Here is a 21,275-nt window from a genome sequence, read left to right as displayed (position 1 = left end):
CACATTCACTTTGTAAATTGGATCAAGCCAACTTTTAAAGATGTTATGGGTGTTTAAAGTGTATAGGAACTCTTTGGGGTAACTTGAATTGAAGCAAATTTATATAGAGAACAATCCCTAGTTTATGTATTTTATAGCTTTTTAAAAAATATATTCTGATTTATTGAAATGACTAATGCTAGTAGTACCAAATGTTACAACAGTTGTAATTGGCTGGTACTGGTTTTTTTTTTTTTTAATGAAATTAATTTATTTTTAAACTCAGTTTTATTGAGGTATGATTTATATACAATAACATTCACTCTGTTAGTATACAACTATGAGTTTTGGCAAACATACATTTATATAAATGACTAGTTTGTTTCTAAAATACGTTTGAAATGTTTAAAAGACTTGATGGATTTACCCTTTTTTTCTCTTTTAGACTCTAAAGGAGAACCTCTTCACATTATTAACTCTTCTAATATAACTGATCAACACCTTCTGAAAATGTTATTGACAAAGGTACCCAGTTTTATTTCTAGGATTCTTTAGTATACGAAGTTAACGCAGTTGCCTCATATTTAATATTTCAATTTTTCTCTCCTAAAATCTTTTATTCTAAAACTGGTTAATTATAGTGAGTTTTGCAAGCAACTGACAGTCCAGGATAATCTCATAACCTTCTGAGTTACCGTATGTTTTTGAATAAGTGGGAGTATATAAAGTTCCATTATAATTCAAATCAAAGTTTGTTATAATCTGGGTATACTAGCATTCTCCCCTGCCTTTAGCATTGGAGTTTTGCTTCTGTAGAATCTGAGAAATGCTTATGTGGTCTATTTTTTGGCATGTTCTTCTTTGCCTTTAAGAAATATAGTATTTTCATAGCATACTTGGAAAAGTAAAGGATATATATAATTTTTAGTGTTTGCAACCCAGTGGTTTTATCCTCCATTATTTGTAGGCAGACAGTGATGGACCGGAATTTAAAACCATTCATGACAATACCAAACAGAGACTGAAGGTAAATCTTTTCTAATTTACTATAAGGCTGAGTTATGTTAATGAATAAATCTAGCTTCATAGCCATCTTCAGTTGTGTGATTGTAAATTCTAAAATTGAAATAACAGTGACAATAGTAATAATAGATACAATCTTGTAGATAAATGTATTAATAATTGATACAGAGTTGAAATAAAATTCTTAAAAGAGTTGATTTCTTACAAGATTATTTGTTTCTCAAATATGAATTAATGATTACTTGTTGAATACATAAATAATGCACTTTTAAAGGAAATTTTGTTCACTGTGGTTATTTGGCATAGCATTGATGGAAGCATGAAACATTTGAATTATATGTTGGTTTTAGGATGAGAATAAATTTAAGAACAAGGCTAAAAGCATGACTCAGTATAGACATTGTCCACAGTCTATGTTGTCTGTATAGAGCGTATGTAGTCTGTCTTGGATATATATTAATGTGACTGAATTAAGGCCTGATAATACTTCTTATAGCTTTACTTAAAACCCATCAAGCTCTCTTGAGGTTAAAATACAGTAAAGATTGATAACTGTAATAGTTCTTTCTTAAAAAATACAAAAGGCCCTTAATTGAACTGTTCTTGTGCTACTTGCGTATGTTGAAGCTTAACGTAAAAATGTTACCATATCTGAAATCTACCTTTCTAATTGTTTATTATCTTAGGTTTCATTTTCATCCTTAGACTTAGTACTTCATTTGGAAGCTTTACTGTCCCTCCTGAGTTTTTTATCGTCTGCTGTTCCGTCCTCTGAACCCTCTGAGAAGGAATCTGAGCTGAAACCACTTGTGGGAGAATCCAGAAGTATCATTGTCAAAGCTGGTATTAACTTTTGAGTCATGGTCTCATACTTTCTGTCTGAACTTTAATCATATAATAATTTGTATTTTCAAGCTAAGACACATATTTAGCACTTTAATGTTACAGCTGCTCTGACAGATTAGGTTAGTGTCAAAAGAAAGCAAATTTTATTCTTATGGTATTATAGGGTAATTTAGGGAGGGATTTTAAATAAATGTTTAATATTAATCATGTATTTATATTTGATTTCACTGTCTAGCTTTTACATTAAATAAAGTTGTATGTACTTTGCAGCCTTCAGTGAAAGTGATAAAGGGTGAAATTAAAATATGAATACAATCATGCATAGTAACAAAGGCCCAGTCAGTCAGTCAGGAAAACCTTCTTGGTGCTCCACAATTTTAAGTGCTTCCTAGGGCACAAAAGGAAGAATCTCATGGAAGAGACAGACTCACTTTGGTCTCTAACCAAAACTGTATTTAAATCACATACGGATATGGACACATGTTCCTCAAGCGTGTGACTTGTGCTATGAAATATTAGATATGATGTATCCTGAGTGAAGAAACTGTTTTTCCTCCAAATATCATTTTAATGATTTTTCTTTCTTATCATATGATGTTAATATCTAACATCCAGTACATTACCTGTTTGAGTTACATCTATATTACTAGCATCTTTAAAGTGTAAAACTGTTAGTAATTGATCTGATACAAGGATCAGAGTTTTTCTTTTAACTAGGGAGCAGAGCAATGCTTTTGTTATAAACTCGAGTAAAAAAGTTTTACTTTTTTTTCTTTAATGTACTTGTTACATTAATTACTATCTATGGAAATATTTGTATAACATGTATATGCACACACGCACACACACACACACACATAGTTGAATAAATGAAAAAGTAATGTTTAAGTTCACAATAAACTACAAGGAAATTATCTAAAGAAACAGTCTTCCAGTTACGCTGTATAGTTGGTTTTTCTGGTTTGATTATGCTATTTTAAATTGTAAGGGAGAAAAACCCATTATCATCTTAGTGGTTAAAGACTGATGTCCCCAGGCTTTTACAGTTTTATAGGAAAAGATCTGCTTTCCTCAAGCAAAATAGATCTCTAAGAAAATATATCTTAAATTTATCAGTCCGGACATGGACTATATTAGGTTAACAGAATCCATTTGATTGTGATTCTTTTACACATACACACACATTATAAAATATTTTGTGTGTATTTTTTTAAACTTTAGCCCTTTATGTTCATTTCTCATAGAATTCATAGAATTTGTTTTATGATTTTTCATGGAGAAACAGGATACAACCTAGAGAAATTGATTCTACAGTTAATATGTATTTATGTGTCATAGTTAATTAATTGCATTTTATTAATTATCACTATTTCAGTTTTTCATGAAATATTCTTTTATCTAATATATGATATGAAAAGGAATAAAAGAATAAAAATTTGGGGGGTGGCTGGTTAGCTCAGTTGGTTAGCATGGTGCTAATAATTCCATGGTTCCCGGTTCCATGCCCACATGGGCCACTGTGAGCTGCGCCTTCCTTAAACAAACAAACAAACAAATAAATACATAAGTCAATCAATAAATAAATAATAAAGTGTGCCATAAATCATCCTCCATCATGACAATGTTCCGTGTCATACTTCGCTTCTGGTATACAGCAATTTCTGTAATAAAACTACCTTATTTACCTGAACTAGATCTGGCACAGTGTGACTTCTGGATCTTCCCCAAAAGTCAAAATGATCATGAAAGGTACACATTTAAAAGAAATAAAAATGAAAAGGCCCCCGAAGAATTCTAGAATTCTATTACAGAGGATTTCTTTTCCCAGAAGAAAAATTATAATAAAATTTCCATCTAGCAAATTGTACTGTCAAGGTGCTATTAAAGGCTGCCTTTATTGTTAATTTGGAGGGGGACATGCTAGTTTTTGTCTGATTGGCATTTGAAAATTGATTCAAAATTTGTGTTAATTACATGTAATCTTTTTTTTTAAACGGTATTTCTTTTTTTTTAACTTTTTTTTTTTTTATTAATTTTATTGGGGTGACAATTGTTAGTAAATTTACATAGATTTCAGGTGTACAATTCTGTATTACATCGTCTATAAATCCCATTGTGTGTTCACCACCCAGAGTCAGTTCTCCTTCCATCACCATATATTTGATCCCCTTTACCCTCATCACCCACCCCCCACCCCCTTACCCTCTGGTAACCACTAAATTATTGTCTGTGTCTATGAGTTTTTGTTTCTCATTTGTTTGTCTTGTTCTTTTTGGTTTATATACCACATATCAGTGAAATCATAGGGTTCTCTGCTTTTTCTGTCTGACTTATTTCACTTAGCATTATTCTCTCGAGATCCATCCATGTTGTCACAAATGCTCCTATATCATCTTTCCTTAACGCTGAATAGTATTCCATTGTGTATATGTACCACAACTTCTTTATCCATTCATCTATCGAAGGACATTTTGGTTGTTTCCATGTCTTGGCCACCGTAAACAAAGCTGCAATGAACATTGGCGTACACGTGTCTCTATAGAGAAATGCTTTTATATTTTTGGGGTAGATACCCAGGAGAGCGATTGCTGGGTCATATGGTAATTCTATTCGTAATTTCTTGAGGAACCTCCACACTGCCTTCCATAGCGGCTGCACCAGTCTGCATTCCCACCAACAGTTTAACTTTTTAAATTTATCTTAAGTGTGGTTTTCCAGGACCCATCAGCTCCAAGTCAAGTAATTGTTTCAGTCTAGTTGTGGAGGGCGCAGCTCACACTGGCCAATGCAGGGATCGAACTGGCAACCCTGGTGTTATGAATATCATGCTCTAAACCAACTGAGCTAACCAGCCGCGCCAATAATTACAAGTAATCTTAATGGAGGGCCTTTTGGTTCTTCATAGTTCATAATGTACTGTTATGTTAGTGAATTTGAAATTACTTTGTCATATATTGTCTTTGCAGTTTGCTAATCACAAGGTTTCTATTACCTTTTAGTATCCAGCAATACTTCTGAAAATGATGTGTTTGATTTAAAGATTATAGCTGAATTAAATTCATTTAATGTCTTGGTCTGTGATCAGAAGTGTAACATTGCAGATATTAGAATACACGGTGAGTAATTATTCCTTAATGTAACTAATTCTGTTTCTTTATATAGACCTCTAAGGAGAATGAGTTTGTGAATGGTAGATTTCTCATGTGTCATCTTTTGATTTACTTATTATATTGAAGACTTGTACAGATTTTTCAAAGATATACTTTGAAATGTTAGTAAATTTATTATGATTCATGGCTGACACAAGACATTCTTTATGTATTTAAAGAATTTCAGTATTAGGCTTAACCTTTTATGTTCTGTTTGCATTTTCAGAATAATATAACTTTAAACTGTTAAGTGAATATCATGATAACATTTCGCTGACTAAAGAAAATGTCATTTTCCTTATTGTCCTTGTATTTTGTGCATATATAGCATCAGGAAAAGAAGTTTCTAAAATAAATTTTATAAGCTTTACTCATTGTCAGCTTGATACAAGGATGAATTCAGATTATGCCATGGATTCCGAAGCCAGCCTGCCAAGGTTCAAATTTTGGTTCTAACACTTAGTGGCTGACCTTGATCAAATTAGTTACTTTCTGTGCCTGCGTTTCCTTTTCTATAAAATGAAAATATGTATAATAATTATTCATGGCATTGTTGTGAGGATTAAGTTTACATGTTTACATATATTTAGAAAGTGCCTTGTACATAGTAAATAGTTAAAGGTTTAAAATCAGTTCCATTGAACATATATTACTAAGTATCTGTTTTATGGATGGCATAATAATGGTTTGGGTCATTAGTGGGTCTTAGCTGCAGGCATGCTGTACTAAGGAGCAGTTTTAGAAATCATGCCTATAGAAATGATGAGAATGACAAAAATTTTTTGGAGAGAAGTCTTAGAAGATTGTATTTTAGGTACAATTTATTATAAAAAAAATAACAGGTATTCATTGAATTATATTCATGCATCCTTAGTTATCAGAGCAATAATTTTCAGGAGATAATTTTTATGGTATGACTGTTTAACAAACATTGTGTGTCTTCTTAAATGACCACTTCCAATATTGCCAATGCACAGGATATTTGTATTTGGAGACTTGTGAGTAATTTTCTTTGAAATTTGGTTTCTTTTGTTTTAAAATTTTCACAACTTTAATGTATGAGATGCCTGTAGCACTTAAAAATATAATCTTTCTTAGCTATCTCATGCGTAGAAGTCGATACCTTTAACATGTCTAATAGTGAGTAGTTTTTGTTCATTCTATATCTTGGTACTGTATTATTGGACTTCAGTACCACTAAATTGGTTCATTTGGATTGGGTAGAAAATTTGTAAATGTTATGTTTCCCACAGGAATGGATGCCTCTATTTCTGTGAAGCCAAAGCAGACTGACATGTTTGCCAGACTTAAGGATATAATAGTTACGAATGTTGATTTGCTGTCCATTCACAAAAAGGTATTTAAAAAAATAGGTTTCTATATTGAATTTTTTTTTGTTTCTTTGGGCTTGAGATGCCTTTATTCATCTGTTCAATATATATTTATTAATTGTCATGTGTCAGGTACTTTGTTAGGGATTTGACATGAATATCGTCATAGTTTGCTTTCACATTGTATATAGCCCAAGTGATTTGTAAGTTATTTCTGACCAAAATTAGGAGATTGATATGTCCATTGATAAAATGATTTTTATGGGCATAGGAAAAATGTATTGCCAGGTACTATGTTTTTAACTAATAATTTGTTGAAAGTTGATTTTAAATGGCGCTTCATATATCAAGGATTCTGTAATAAGGAAACATTAATAATACAGTAATACAGCTGTTTTAATGTAATAACCAGTTAATTTAATGCTTTTAGGCTGTCTCTATTTTGGGAGATGAAGTCTTTAGGTTCCAAATGACTCTTTATCCAGATGCCACAGAAGGAAAGGCCTATGCCAATATGTCTAAAGTAGATGGCAAACTGAGTCTCAAAGTGGGTTGTATTCAGATTGTTTATGTTCATAAATTCTTCATGTCTCTTTTGGTAAGTTTATTTTAAAAATATATTTATTTTTCATTGAGGCCTAAATATCTTTGTCTATAAGATCTGAACCTAGTCAAAATCTTTACTAATAGAATGGTATGATAAACACCCAAATGCTGAACAGAATATTACAATTAAGGAAATCTTTTGCATGATGGATAATCAAATGAATTTTTGTTATTATTTTTGAACATACAAATTATCATGCTGTACATTTCCATAGTTACATATTTTAAAAGTACTGTTTAAAAATTTTAGGGTATTTTAATGTTATTTGTTTTATGAAATACGCTCAAAGGTATTGAACTAAAAGAATTTTTTAAGGAGCTTATCAGGCATTTGAAAGACTAACATTGGAACTTACTGCTTTTGATTATAACTGTGATCAATAAGGCCATTAAAGTCTTTTATTTCCACGTAAGTGTTGTGGGCTAAAGAGTTTAAATTTGCCTATGCCTCTTAGCAGGGCTATAAATCAAAGCTTACAGGTCATGGACTTCTACGTAAACAAACATGTTTTATTTTTATGAAAAGTAATTTATTTGGAGTGGGGGAGTCTAAGTTCCTTTGTATTATTAACAGATAAGCATTAAGAATATTACTTCTAAGAATGATCTTCATTGGGAAAAAGTTAAAATTGAGATGAAGTACATACATCTCACTCTAAATAAAGAAGTTTTGATTCTTATTAATGATTGCAAGAGTGTAGACATTTAAGCATCTTCTACTTGAGTATACTTTAAAAAATCTTCATAAATAAGCTTAGAAACCTTAGTTTCTAAGAATAAATTTTATTCCTGTGATCGAGAGGTATGGAACTGAACATACTTTGGGAGAAGTAAAGTGCTCTCTTCTATCTTTTTATTTAAATTTGAATTTAAAATAACCAACATTCATGAGTGAAAATGAGATTTAAAAAATCGTTACCAAAATCTGTCGTAAGAACCAAATAATTCTGAAATATATAAAATGAAATTTAAAGGATTTTTCTTTCCTCGAAGTAATTACTGTTAATATCTCAGAGCATATCTTTCTATACTTCACTGTCTCCACAAAATCGTAAAACAACATCTCTTTTATATTATCTTTTCATTTAGTTTTTCTTTTTAAAGTAAATAATTTTTAAAGGTTTTCCTTTTTAAAATGAATCCTGTTTTGAAGGAACTCTAAATATCAGTCTCTTCCAACAGAACTTCCTCAACAATTTCCAAACTGCCAAAGAAGCTTTGAGTGCAGCTACAGTACAGGCTGCAGAGAGAGCTGCTTCCAGTATGAAAGACTTGGCTCAAAAGAGTTTCCGCCTTTTAATGGATATCAATTTGAAAGCACCAGTTATTATCATTCCTCAGTCTTCAGTATCATCTAATGCTGTCATAGCAGATCTGGGTTTAATCAGAGTTGAAAACAAATTTAGTTTAGTTCCTATGGAACATTATTCTCTTCCCCCAGTCATTGACAAAATGAACATCCAACTTACTCAATTGAAGCTCTTCAGGTATAAATTAATACTTTAATTGTATATTACTTAGTATAAATAGAATTGTCATGGACTTTTTATCAGGGGTAACATACTCTAATGATTTGTGGTTCTCATTCCTTTTTTTTCCTAATTATGAAGTCTTGACTACTGGTGTTTCGTCAGTGGTTAATAGCAGTATACCTCATAGAATCTGTATTTTTTTTCTTTCTAGGTTTATAATGTGATTTTTTTTCCATTTTATAAACATTTCCTATTACAAAATTCCAGGTTACTCAATCTTAAATTAGATTTGTTTTTATTATTATTTTTGCTTTGCACATAACTATTTTCTGTAGATGAGAGAAAACTTCTTAAAATGTAATAAAATTTAAGATTTATTTCTCATTTGTGCACCTTGTCACATTTGGGAATTCTCAGTGAAGTATATAAAGGGTTATCGAATCCCAGTGGGGTAGTGCTGGCTATGTTGAATGACAAGATTTGGTTGTACAAATGGTTGTTGGCAGGCAAGCTAGAAATGACTAGTATGATATGTTTGCTTAACTTCTGGGTTTGGTGAATTTTTCCCTTTGAGTTTGGAGAAATACCAATAAGAAAACTAAGGGCTAAGTAGACTATCACTTTCTTTGTCCTCCATTTTTAGGAGGATGTAGCATTTATTTGTATAACATTGCGCTAGTTGTTAATATTGAATACTTCTTGTAAAAACTAGTTAATAGTGCAATAGACATACTTTGTGAAATTTGTCTTTGAAGTCAGCATTATAAAGGCTTTGTTTTAGGTAGCTCTGCGAGTAAACTTGATTTGTTCTGATTCAATTGGTTTGTGAAAAGAAGCATGTTCTAAAAGAATTCTGATATAAGCTTTCAATGTTTAGGACAATCATATGTGGAAACTGTTACATAATATGATAGTCTTCATTTTAAAATGTAAATTTCAAAAATATAAAATAAATTCTTGTTTATCTTTCAGAACTATCTTGCAGGCTGGCTTGCCTAAACATGACATTGAAATTTTAAAACCAGTCAACATGCTTTTGTCTATACAGCGAAATTTAGCAGCAGCATGGTATGTGCAAATTCCAGGGATGGAGATAAAAGGAAAACTAAAACCTATGCAGGTAAGTATATGCATATAAAATGTATGAAAATTGCTCGATAGGCTTTTATCATTGACCATAGTGCAGTTCTAGTGTATGTCAGAAGTGATGATATATTAAAAAAGAATACTTTGTTAACTGCAAAGGAAGTCATTCTAGTTTCCCATACTTTTCTTTGTTTCATTTTAGTTAAATATTTGGTAAAGCCAGCAAGAAGTCTGAGATAAAACCTTTTGGAGTCTACTGAAAATGTTAGTAATTTTGGAAAATTCTAATGTTTTAAGGCAGTTAAATTGTAGGACAGTATAAAATGATATTTAACTACTACATTCAAAGCACGTTAGTAGTATTTTTAATGTATAAAAGCACTCTTTTAATTAGAAAAGTAGACATTTAAATAGTGAATATATTTATTTGATAAGCATATAATTACAGAAAAATTTTTAATTGTGTAGTTAGTACGTCATGTGTAGGCTCACAGGAAAGGATGATACTGGTTGAAGACGGTAATGGCTATGTAGGAATCCTATGATTCTTGTGCCCCTGTGTGTGAAATTGTTGAAGCCAAGCAGTAAGGAATAGGGTATGTGAGAGAGTGACTAAACAAATAGTGTGAAAAAAAACAAATAAAAACTTAGTAATTTAGTGATTTTTGATATTTGTGATTATTTCAGTGTTAGTTCTGAGGTAAAATAGAAAGGGTGAAAGGAGCTGAGTTCTGCTAGGGAAGAAGTAAAAACTGAAGTTTGTTGTAGGAATGTCCCTGTGTGAAATATGAGTAGATATATGAGGAAGAATGTCTTTTTAGGGTATTCATAGAGATTTCTCTATTCCTGAGTTTGGGACTCTTAATTCCTCCCTTACTGTTAAGAGATTAGATCTCAGGACTAATATTTGTCCCATTTCCCTTCCTGTCAAAGATTGTATGGATACAGGTTTGCTGAAAGCAAAAGTAAAATCTAAATGTCTGTCAATAGGAGAATGTGGATCAAGTTATGGTATATTCATACCTTGGACATTATAAAGTAGATAAAGTGAATGAACTAGAACTATACAAAGGGAAAATGGGTATATCTTAGACATAAAAATGAAAAAAATGAGTTGCAAAATGATAGTACAGTTCTTTGTTATTTCAAATTTTGCAATAGGACATTCGGCAATGCTGTATATTGTTTACAGGGGAATGTGATAGTGGTAAATGTAAGAAAGCATTCATGGAAAGAATAATTCTCTAATTCAGGATAGTCTTCTCTAATTCAGGATAGTCTAATTCAGGATTGTCTTTCTCTGGGGAGGAGTGGAGAAGGGTATGGGAACTCAGAGAAGTAAACATAGGACTTCAACCATGTCCATATTGGGGAAAAAAAGATCTGAAGCAAATACAGGAACTTGTTGAGATTTGACAGAGCTAGATGGTAGGTACAGTGGGGGAGGATTATAGTATTCTCTATGCTTTTCCTTTATGCTTTAAGTATTTCAAAAGAAACAAAAAAAGTAACATCCTACAGTTTGGCATCAAAGCGTGGTCATCACTTTAAAAGGACCCTCATTAAATCAAGAATGGAGCCATAGTAAATACGGTCTCCACTGCCTATTTTGACAGAGATCCAGGCTTCTGTGAACACCTGCTCATAGGTCAGAATCTGTATAGTTTTCCTGAGTCTGGAGTGTAGCTAAGAAAGAGTATCAGGTATGTGACATCAACAAGTTGTTTTGGGTAGATCAGTGTGACAGTTCTTCAAGAACCGTGGGGCTGCCTCTCAAATTGTCCTTCAGACTTACTGAAGGTCAGTTTAAGTGTGATAACAGTTGCTCTTTTCACCCACTGGAAACCAAAGACAGTGGTAAAGTTAGCTGCTCTTCAGGCAGCTGTGATATCTTGGTTGGTATCACAAATGGGAATGAATACACAAGGAAGTTCTAGGGGGTTAAAGTGACATCTTTTATCTGAGGATCTCCCCGTTTTTACTTAGGCTGGGAATCAGGCACTTTCCTTGGTGATAGTGGCTTATTTGGGGAACAAAGCGATTGGAGGAAAAGGTGCTGTGAATGCATGCATACTTGTGTGAATTTGTGTTTAAATACTTGAAACAGGCCTTTTGGACTACTCTATGCATAGGGAAAATGTACAAAAGATAGAAGGATTAAAAGGTTTAACGGATCTTAACAGACTCATTGATTCTGCTTCATGCTCTGCAGCTACCTATGAGGAAGAGGATATTATTCCTATTTTAAAGATTAAGAAACTTGAGTTAAGGAAGTTAAGAAATTTGGCTAACAACACAGCTTGAAAGTGGTAAAATTGATACACGTCTGCCTGACTCAAAAGCTTTGCTTTCTTTTTCTTTCTTTTTCCCACGTATCCCCTTTTATAAAGGTAGGAGATGAACAAGATACTCTTTTCCTGGTCTGTGTTTTGGCTTTTAAAAATTATTTGTAGATGCATTTGTTGTTCTTCTAAGAGATATTATTCTTGATTAAGTTAGACAAGTGTTTTATGTATGTTCAGATGCACATGTACTGAGGATAAGAGCTACATTATAGGAGAACATCTTCTTACTTCATGGTGCAGTCCAGAAACTGAATAGCACTCTTCCTGTATTGACTTTGGAGGGCAGTAAATAATGTGGAGGAAGGAGCTGGTCGTGGGTGAAAAGAGAGAGAGGCAGAATGGAGATGAGGAGCTAAGGAGAGGGAAGAGAAGACCAGGTCCTGGAACTGGAGAGGCGGAGAATGATAACAGTAATGCAGGAGAGTCATGGAGTGCCAGAGGCAGGGGCTTGGATATGGATGGAGGCAGAAGCGTGTTTACACAAATGAGGAATGTCTCACACTATACAAGATGAGATACTTCTCTCCTGGTATTTGTGGTCCTAACTTCCTTTTTTAAAAGTTAGATGAACAGTTGATTTGAGGAACCATAAATTAAGACATAAATATGACAGTCTGCATTTTTTTATTACTTTATATTAACAACCACTTATCGTTGGTTTCTAGGTTGCTCTCAGTGCAGATGATTTAACAGTTTTAATGAAAATTTTGCTGGAAAATCTTGGAGAAGCTTCTTCACAGCCAAGCCCTACACAGTCCACCCAGGAGGCTGTAAGAGTAAGAAAAGATGTTCTGAGTGGACCTGACCATCTCAAAGGTATTGAAGATTTTTGCTTTGATTATGGAGAAAAATGAGCATTAATGCCATATTTAGTGTTTTTTTAGTTGTCCAGCACAATGTGGTATGAACGGAGTCAGTATCGTATTATATACTGTGGAAAGTGGCTGGGCGTGGGGCCACTTTGAAGTTCCCAGGGGTAAGAGGTGTGCTCATTGTCTGCTTTAAGGGCAGGGGCCACCTGTTGTTGCTTGCATGATGCATATTTGCCCTTGACTTGTAAAAGCGGGATTTGCTGAACTCAGGAGGCACTGCGGTGGTATACCTTGTAACGAAAAGCAAACGAGGCATGCAGCATAGTAAGGTTTCTAAATAATTAAGAGAGAAAAGGGCCTTGGTATCATACTCAGATGACTGGCTCATGAGAAAGGAAGGTTTTCTTATATAGTAACAGCTTTATCTATGTGGCTTTATCGGATAATGATGTGGTCAGAAATAAGGAAAATTTCCAGATAATTAAAATTGAATCTTTAAAAAAAAATTGAATCTTTTAAAAGCACTGAACCTTTTTAAATTTAGTCATTTTTAAAAGATGATTTTTCTACCATGGGTTCCTTGTTTTACTAAACGGTTATTAGAATATAATTTCACTTTTTTCATCATTTTAAGTCATCGATGTGAATAGTATAAGCTATTACTGCTGACAGCAAGCTATAAAACTGCCCATTAATTATGTCATACCAAAACTGCTTCTGCTATAGTTGGGATCATTCTGTTTTGAGATCACAAAACAAATGATTAAAGCAGTTTGCGAAATAAGGTTTTTGGTTCAGGTGGATAATTATGAGTGTTCCATAAGCTTGGGGAGGCTAGCATCTTCTCCCCAGGTTGGTTTCGTGCCTCTTTATGGAGAAATGCTACTAGATAAGTAGGCTGTTGCTGTGGTTAGACAAGAACTATGTACAGATAAATAAACTATGGAAGGCAGGCTTTACTTGATTAATGGTCTCATGTTTAGCCGTGGTGAATTTGTGTCTCTGGTTCTGGCTATTTGATTAATGTAGTACTTTGGAAAACTTCTGAGTTCAGATGAAAGCTGCAAAAATAGTGAAGATTGGAATATAAGTTATTTTCTGAAAAGTAAAGAAAAATCCCCAGCATTATCCAACTTGGAGAAGGCATTATGTGGTTAAAGTTACTCAGTGTTTGCTGTTATAGTAATTTTAAGAACAGACTTTACTATAAATGTCCAAATAATAGAATCAATCTCCAAAATAGATTATAGAATCACTTTGTAAGAGTTATTGAAAGCAATATCAATTTTTATCTGACTAAGAAATTTCTGCCTAAACATGAGGTAAAAGATTAAATTACCTCTTGAAGTCTGTTTCACCTCAGAATTCCAAAGGCTCCCTGCCCCGCATTATATTTGAGTTCTGTTTGACTCTGCTGTTGAATTGTATTCTGTTCTTCTTATAAAGGTAATGGGTTGGGTGATTGGTAATTAAAGATAGTGAGATGCCTACTGTGCTAGTGGAGAATCTCTTACTGACTAGCTGTCTGTTTTAGGACAAAGTATTTTACTTTTCTGCGCTTCCAGTTTCATAATCTGTTGAGAATAGCTTGTAACCAGTTAGATGAAATGCTTTGATAATTATAAACTACTCTGTAATAACTAGTCTTTCTGTGGAAGGGCTTTTTAAAAAATGTTGTCTTGATATTCTTTTCATGGCCCTCTTTTTTTTGTTTTTTTTGTTTTAAATGTAGATGATCTGCCTCTGTCACTTTGACCTGTACTAAATATATATGGAATAAATCATTACTATTTTTATTAATTATCTCATAATATGATTTAAAGAATTCTAAAGAGTATGATATAAATTTAGAATAAAAAATTATTACCCCAGCTTTTAAAATATATGTAAATCATATACCTACTTAAAAGCATTTTAATTTTTTATATTTATGTTTGAACCGTCAGAACAAGATTTGGCAAAATCAAAGCTTTCTGTGGACCAGAATGTCACTCTCCAATTTGACTTTCACTTTGAATCTCTTTCTATTGTCCTTTATAACAATGGTATCAGCCAGGTATGTAGTAAATTTCTGTATTTAGAAATAAATACTCGACTCTTAATACTCTGTTTTAGAATAGTGGCATTTTTTTGATGTGGCTATTCATTAAAAAAAGAAATATGTCTATGAAATTCTATTTGGACTACAGAGTATACATTGGTCTTGCTCTCTGTCTTTGCTTTGTTAGTATTTCTCATATTACTAGGCTAAGGAAAAGTTTTATTTTTTTCCAGATAACATTAGCACTAAAACATTTAGATCCATTGCTAGTAGAAGAATCTTGTATATGAGTATTATATGCACAATTTTGTTACATAGCTGGATATATATACATCTATAACTATTTAAGGAGAATAATAGTGGCTTTGGAACCTTAGAGGATTATTTTTAAATTCATGATTATCCATGATACATAAGCATTAATTATGTTTCTATTAAATAAATTTTATATGTAGTAGATACGTATTCAGGGTACTGATAATTGAAGAACCAAGGTCAAGTACCCGAATGATTTGAACTAAATAATGTACTGGTAGTAGTTTAGAAAGATATTTTTTATTATGTAGATAGTGTCTTTTAATAAATATTTTTGGTTATATCAATAAATTATGCCATGTAATAGCATATGTCATATAATACTCATAATTTGTATTAATACCCAATATATATGGTGATTATGGGTATTATATCTGTTGTTAATATCCATTTATATGTTATCTTACATTTCATATTTTTTTCTAAAAACTATACAATATTCATACATTATCATTGTTGAACCTTGTACAAATCCGTCATTTGTTCAATGAGCTGCCTTAATTTCTAATGTTCAATGTTAATGAAAAGATCAGCAAATTACCTTCTGGAAAATGAACAGTTAAATGTATTCTTCATTTCACTTAATGTACCAACATTCTCCTGGTTCCCCAGCTTTAGAATATGTGTCTTTTACTTCTTTCTTTGTTGACCTTTATTCATCAGACACTGTCAATTTTTTCTTTGAGTAAACATTTGTTCTTTCGTGTCAGTTTTCACTGCTGCTTTATTTGAAACTCCTTAGCTCACACTTGTAGTACTGCAATAGGTTCCTTGTTTGTTGCTTTTTCCTTTTTTTTTTCCCTCAAATCAAATTTTATTTTATTGGCTGCATACCCTACCCAGGCTGAGGGAACATATCTATATATTTTAAATTTATTGGGGTGACAATTGTTAGTGAAATTACATAGATTTCAGGTGTACAATTCTGTATTACATCATCTATAAATCCCATTGTGTATTCACCATCGAGTCAGTTCTCCTTCCATCACTATATATTTTATCCCCCTTTGCTTTTTCCTTTCATCCATCTAAACATTGTTACAAGTGTAGTTTCCTAAATGAATCTCATGTAGCCATTTATAACTTCCCATTCTACTTAAAAAACATTGAGTGTTTTCTGAATTTTATCTTACTAATATTACTTACTAAATATTCATTGGCTCTACAATGTCTACATCAGTAAGTGTACCACAAACATTAGTATATTGTGATCAGTAGATGTATCACAGGTCATTTCTAATAATAGTTGCAAATCAGAAATTTGTGAATTATTTACATAAAGGCATTCCACGTTTGCAATGAGCAATGCCATTCTGACTCACTTGTATGCAGTGTACTCTCTTGAGTGAGAGGAGATGTGGAGTTCTAACACGTGTGCTAAGATTTGCACATCACTAGTACATCTTATATGAATGCCACGGTCTGTAGTGAGCAATTATGACTGAAGATTTTTTTCCCCCCATTGGTTGGGTTTTGTTGTTTTAAAGTCTGGGCAAACCTACAGAATTTGGAGCTATGTATTTGCTGAAACAAAGGCTGATGTTCTTTTTCTACAAATAATATTTGAAATATTTAGTTTAGGATTTGAGAGCTTGATTAGGCCTCTATATTTCTTTACAGCCCTCATTCCCTACCATTCTTTTATTGGACTAGTCAAGCCTAAGGCAGCCTGAACCTTGTGCCTTCAGAGTATCTTAAGAATTGTTTGCTCGTGTTTTTTCCCCCCACCTAGAATGTCTTCTTCCCTCTCTTAGCCTATTTGATCCCCCTCAGTCTCCAAGGCTCAGTTATATTCTCACTTTCTTCATGAATTTTTCCTAGTCCACACTGATCTCTTTGACCCTCAGAACGTTTGATGTTTTATTCTTTACTTAATCACTTAATACCCTTTCTGGAGTATGGGAGGATATAAGTATGAATAAATAAATGATTACATGTCATTTTTTGATCATTTACAACTTACAGTGTCTCCTTGTGATGTTCCTTGTAATGTATTTCTATTTTGTTTTTTTCAATTAGGTTTTTTAAGCTCTCTGAGCTCACCCTCTATATCTTACCATTTCTTTTAAACCCCACGGTTCCTGTCACAGTGTTTTTTACAGAAAAGCTCATTAAATATTTATTAGTTAGATGGATTGATTGACAAAAATATTTCCTGATTATTTTTATTTACATTTACTGTAAATTAGATAAATTTTTATATATTAACTATTGTCGAGGATCAGCACACACATATGTATTTATTTGTATGTACATATATACTCACAGACATGCATATTATTCTCTGGTCTGGTTTTGTATTTTAATACCCATACTTTAAAATTTGTGATACTGATTTGCCTTTAATCTCTTAATTAAGAAATATGTTTACAAGTAATTACATAATATTTAAAGATAATTGATTCTTTTGCTTGAAAAATGTACCACAGGAATCCAAACTTGCATTTCATAATGACAGTCTCCGGCTAGGTGAACTCAGACTACATTTGATGGCCTCCTCAGGGAAGATGTTTAAGGATGGCTCAATGAATGTTGGCATTAAACTTAAGACATGCACCCTTGATGATCTCCGAGAAGGCATTGAAAGAGCAACATCCAGGTTTGTCATCTCAAAATTTCCTGTACATTATTTAAGGTTGACGTTGCACCTTGCATTGCTACCAGGCATTGATTGCGAGGCTGGGTATTATCAAAAGAGGTCTTTAGCCGTACTGCAACTTGAAGAATATCAAGAAGTAGTGCTAATGTCCCATTCAGTTGCTTTGAAGTTTGAATTAAAAGGGAGCTTAGAGATAAAATGGAGTTCTGTCTTAAAAGCAGGAACCAAGAGAATGTAAGAATTTTATAATTTTTTATAATTTTCCCAAATTGTTCCCAGTAGGCAGAATCTTTTTGAAAAGCCTTAAAATTACAGCTCTTTCCTTGTCTTACTTATTTTGTCTATAAACAGTTCTGTGAAATTTTTTTCAAAGTTGTAATAGAAATGGAATTCCTAGCATTTGCACATTATCAACCTATTTTGAAACATTGACTTTGATCAACCTGCTATGAACATCAATAGCCTAATTATATTTTTATTTCTTTTCCAAATAATGAGGCACATAATATGTTTGTACTTGTTGTTTTTTGGAGAAAAACTATGCTGCACCTAACCTTGGACTTCATTGGCTACATACTGGATACGTCTGAGCCCTTTGTTTTTCTAAGAGATGAATACATGAGAAAAGAGTGATGTCATGCAGCCAGCTTTTCTAGTTTTCACGTGTCACATTTGGGGTAGCTGTTCACAGCTATGCAGGCAAAGTTGATTGAAGGCCCTCATCTGTTTGGTAGTCTGCTCTTTCCAGCACGTGTGTGAGGATGTGTGAGAACTGTCATTGCAGACACTTGATAAATATTGGCTCATTTGAATTGCATTGAAAACTTTTGGACTCAAACTGTATAAGATACTGTTTAGAAGTAAATTCATTCAAGGGGGTTTTATTTTGTAAAATAATGTAAAGAGGCGTCTTTTAAATTTTGTGAGACCCTCATTAATGTGTTAATTGCCGAAATTTCTTCTAGCAGTTATTGATTTGTTTTTCTAGTATTGCATGGTAATTATAAAATAGTCTGTAATTGCTTAATAACATGAATCTTGCTGTAGAGATTAGGAGACCATGTCTTGGATGCTGATTAGCTAATTAGACTCGAGTTAGTACTGACCTGTTTTCTGTTCAGATTAGAAACTAAAAGGTGAAAGAAAGATTATTAAGACATATAGGAAAATTGTCATCTTTTTAATTATTTTAGCAAAAATAAAATCATGGATGTATATTTTTTTCAGAATGATTGATAAGAAGAATGACCAAGATAACAGTTCTATGATTGATATAAGTTACAAACAAGGCAAAAATGGAAGAAGTCATATTGACGCTGCTCTTGACAAGCTGTATGTATGTGCCAGCGTGGAATTTCTGATGACTGTGGCAGATTTCTTTATCAAAGCCGTGCCTCAGAATCCAGAAAGTATGGCAAAAGAAGTACAGATTCCACTACGACAGACGTCTACAGCAAAAGTCAAGCTAGAGAAAGGTTAGCAGAGTGTATCTTTCATACATGACAACTTACATATGTTTTTTATTTTAACAAAAATTACAGTTAAGAAAAAAGAGAAATGGAAAATGTAAGAATGTAAAATTACTTTTTCAAATTTAAACATTTTATAGATAAATTTTGGTAAACACAGATTTTTAAGAAAGAGGCAGAATAGAAATACAGATGAGATTAGGGGCCAGGAAACCTCCGCTGTGGTTCCAACTCTGAATTAATATTTCTTTACTCATCCAGAAATAGAGGGAATTAATAATCTTGGTCAGTGGTTGGTAGCCTGTTTTATAGAAGGGGAATCTTTTATTCATAGAAAATATTTATAAGAATTATAGCATATTGAAGAGCAATTCAACAGATAAAAACAGAAGCTGGGGTATTGGAGGACAGCATGATGCCCTTAGACATCACCTGAGACCCATTCAGCTCCAGAGTATTTGCAGATGTCTGGTCTCGGTGTATGCTGAAGCCACTTCCCTGCTCTCTGAAGTGTTTATTCCAGCATTGCCAAGTAGATCAGTGATTTTCTGTGTTAAGTTTTAATCATCTAAGGTCAGGCGTTTTTCTCTCTAATGTATGTGTATAACTTATCAAAATTGGAAAAGTAACATTTACTTCCAAGGTCACAATTTTATTTTTCCATTTACCTTTCTTAAACAGTAACCATGTTTAATATCTCTATATTTATACTGTAGATTGAATGACACTAACTATGTACTTTATGGCAAAAATCAATGTAAACAAATAATAATCTTCTGTTTATTTTATCAGAGTCACTTTCCCTCTTCCTGCTATGCCCCCTCCTGTTTTCTCCTCTTTGCCCCTGCAACATAACCTAATAGACTGTTATACTGTGTTTTCCTGAAAATAAGACCTAACTGGAAAATAAGCCCTAGCATGATTTTTCAGGATGACGTCTTCTGAACATAAGCCCTAATGCGTCTTTTGGAGCAAAAATTAATATAAGACCCGGCCTTAGTTTCGGGGAAACACTGTGTATATATACGCACACACCTTAATTCTGACAAAAAGAACTTCAAAACCTGAATATTCCTGCTAGGTCAAAGTGGCAATGATCTTCTTTTGACAGGGATCAGCTTGCATTATCCTGCATGGTTAGCATTTGTTAATAATCATTTATCATTAGTATTTATCAATCATTTATTAATGTTGTTAATTTCATCATATCCATTAAAGCAGGATTTTAGAAACAGTTTAGCAACCATAGATAGCGTGTACTCAAGTGACAAGATTTACTTTACTACAGCTTTTTTGGTTCCTATTTTTGTTTCGTCAGATGATGCTGTAAGACCAAACATGACTTTAAAGGCCAAGATCACAGATCCAGAAGTGGTATTTGTTGCCAACCTGACAAAGGCTGATGCACCTGCTCTGACAGCCTCTTTCCAGTGTGACCTTTCTCTCTCAACATCCAAACTTGAACAGATGATGGAAGCTTCTGTGAAAGATCTTAAAGTGCTCGCTTGCCCTTTTCTCAGAGAAAAGAGAGGAAAAAACATTACTACAGTAAGAATCCCCTTATATCTTAAGCTTAGAGTGAAGAAATAGCAGACATGGTTAATTCATAGAATCCTGGAATGTGAGAACTCTGTTGGACTTGAGAGATTACTTACTACAAACTTGAGGTTTTATAGATGAGGAGTTGAGTTTCAAAGATGTTAAAAGATTTAGCCATGGCTGCCAGTGACGGAACTGGGACCACCTCCAGACCGGTTTTCTTTTTATTATACTGTCTTCTGTTGAAATTTAGTACAAATCAACATTCCTTTTCAGCTGTTTCTTTTGTTAACCAAAATATATCTCGTGAATGAATGAATATTAAAATCTCAAAGCTTTATATAATGAAAAACATTCAATTGGAGTCATGTGACCAAAAGAGATTGTGTTTTGCTGTATTTTCAAACTATTGTTGAAAAATATTATTTTGGTTAATTACCACACCCCTTATCTTTTTAATGTTAAATTCATAATTTTATGTTAAAGAAGATCACTTGATTACACGACTCATTTGCAGTGTTTAACACTAAAAATATTTGTGGGCAAAGAGACTTGGATAAAGAGTTGCAGTGCTTGTCTTAGTCTGTATTTTCTCATGGAACATTCTTTAACAGGATCATTCTTTTGACATGTCTAAAAGCTCTACTGATCACTCCATTAAAA

General features: G+C 32.9%; 1 protein-coding gene across 5 annotated transcripts in view; it reads left to right on the top strand.

Annotated features, from left to right (window-relative positions):
- The window catches only part of VPS13C (vacuolar protein sorting 13 homolog C), a 168,107-nt gene that overhangs the window by 89,643 nt on the left and 57,189 nt on the right, over window positions 1-21,275 (top strand). For all 5 annotated transcript variants that reach the window (XM_081049777.1, XM_081049781.1, XM_081049778.1 and 2 more), the window contains 13 exons: window positions 425-504; window positions 947-1,006; window positions 1,689-1,845; window positions 4,848-4,964; window positions 6,251-6,354; window positions 6,759-6,926; window positions 8,117-8,421; window positions 9,379-9,526; window positions 12,503-12,653; window positions 14,596-14,705; window positions 17,435-17,604; window positions 18,832-19,079; window positions 20,392-20,621. In XM_081049777.1, coding sequence (XP_080905903.1) covers window positions 425-504; window positions 947-1,006; window positions 1,689-1,845; window positions 4,848-4,964; window positions 6,251-6,354; window positions 6,759-6,926; window positions 8,117-8,421; window positions 9,379-9,526; window positions 12,503-12,653; window positions 14,596-14,705; window positions 17,435-17,604; window positions 18,832-19,079; window positions 20,392-20,621 — 2,048 coding nt within the window. The remainder of the gene's footprint in view (window positions 1-424; window positions 505-946; window positions 1,007-1,688; window positions 1,846-4,847; window positions 4,965-6,250; window positions 6,355-6,758; window positions 6,927-8,116; window positions 8,422-9,378; window positions 9,527-12,502; window positions 12,654-14,595; window positions 14,706-17,434; window positions 17,605-18,831; window positions 19,080-20,391; window positions 20,622-21,275) is intronic.

Source organism: Rhinolophus hipposideros, assembly GCF_964194185.1.
Source record: "Rhinolophus hipposideros genome assembly, chromosome: 5".
NCBI classification, from domain to species: Eukaryota; Metazoa; Chordata; class Mammalia; order Chiroptera; family Rhinolophidae; genus Rhinolophus; species Rhinolophus hipposideros.
Note: the sequence above shows the minus strand (reverse complement) of the source record. Positions and strands in the feature narration are given on the sequence as shown.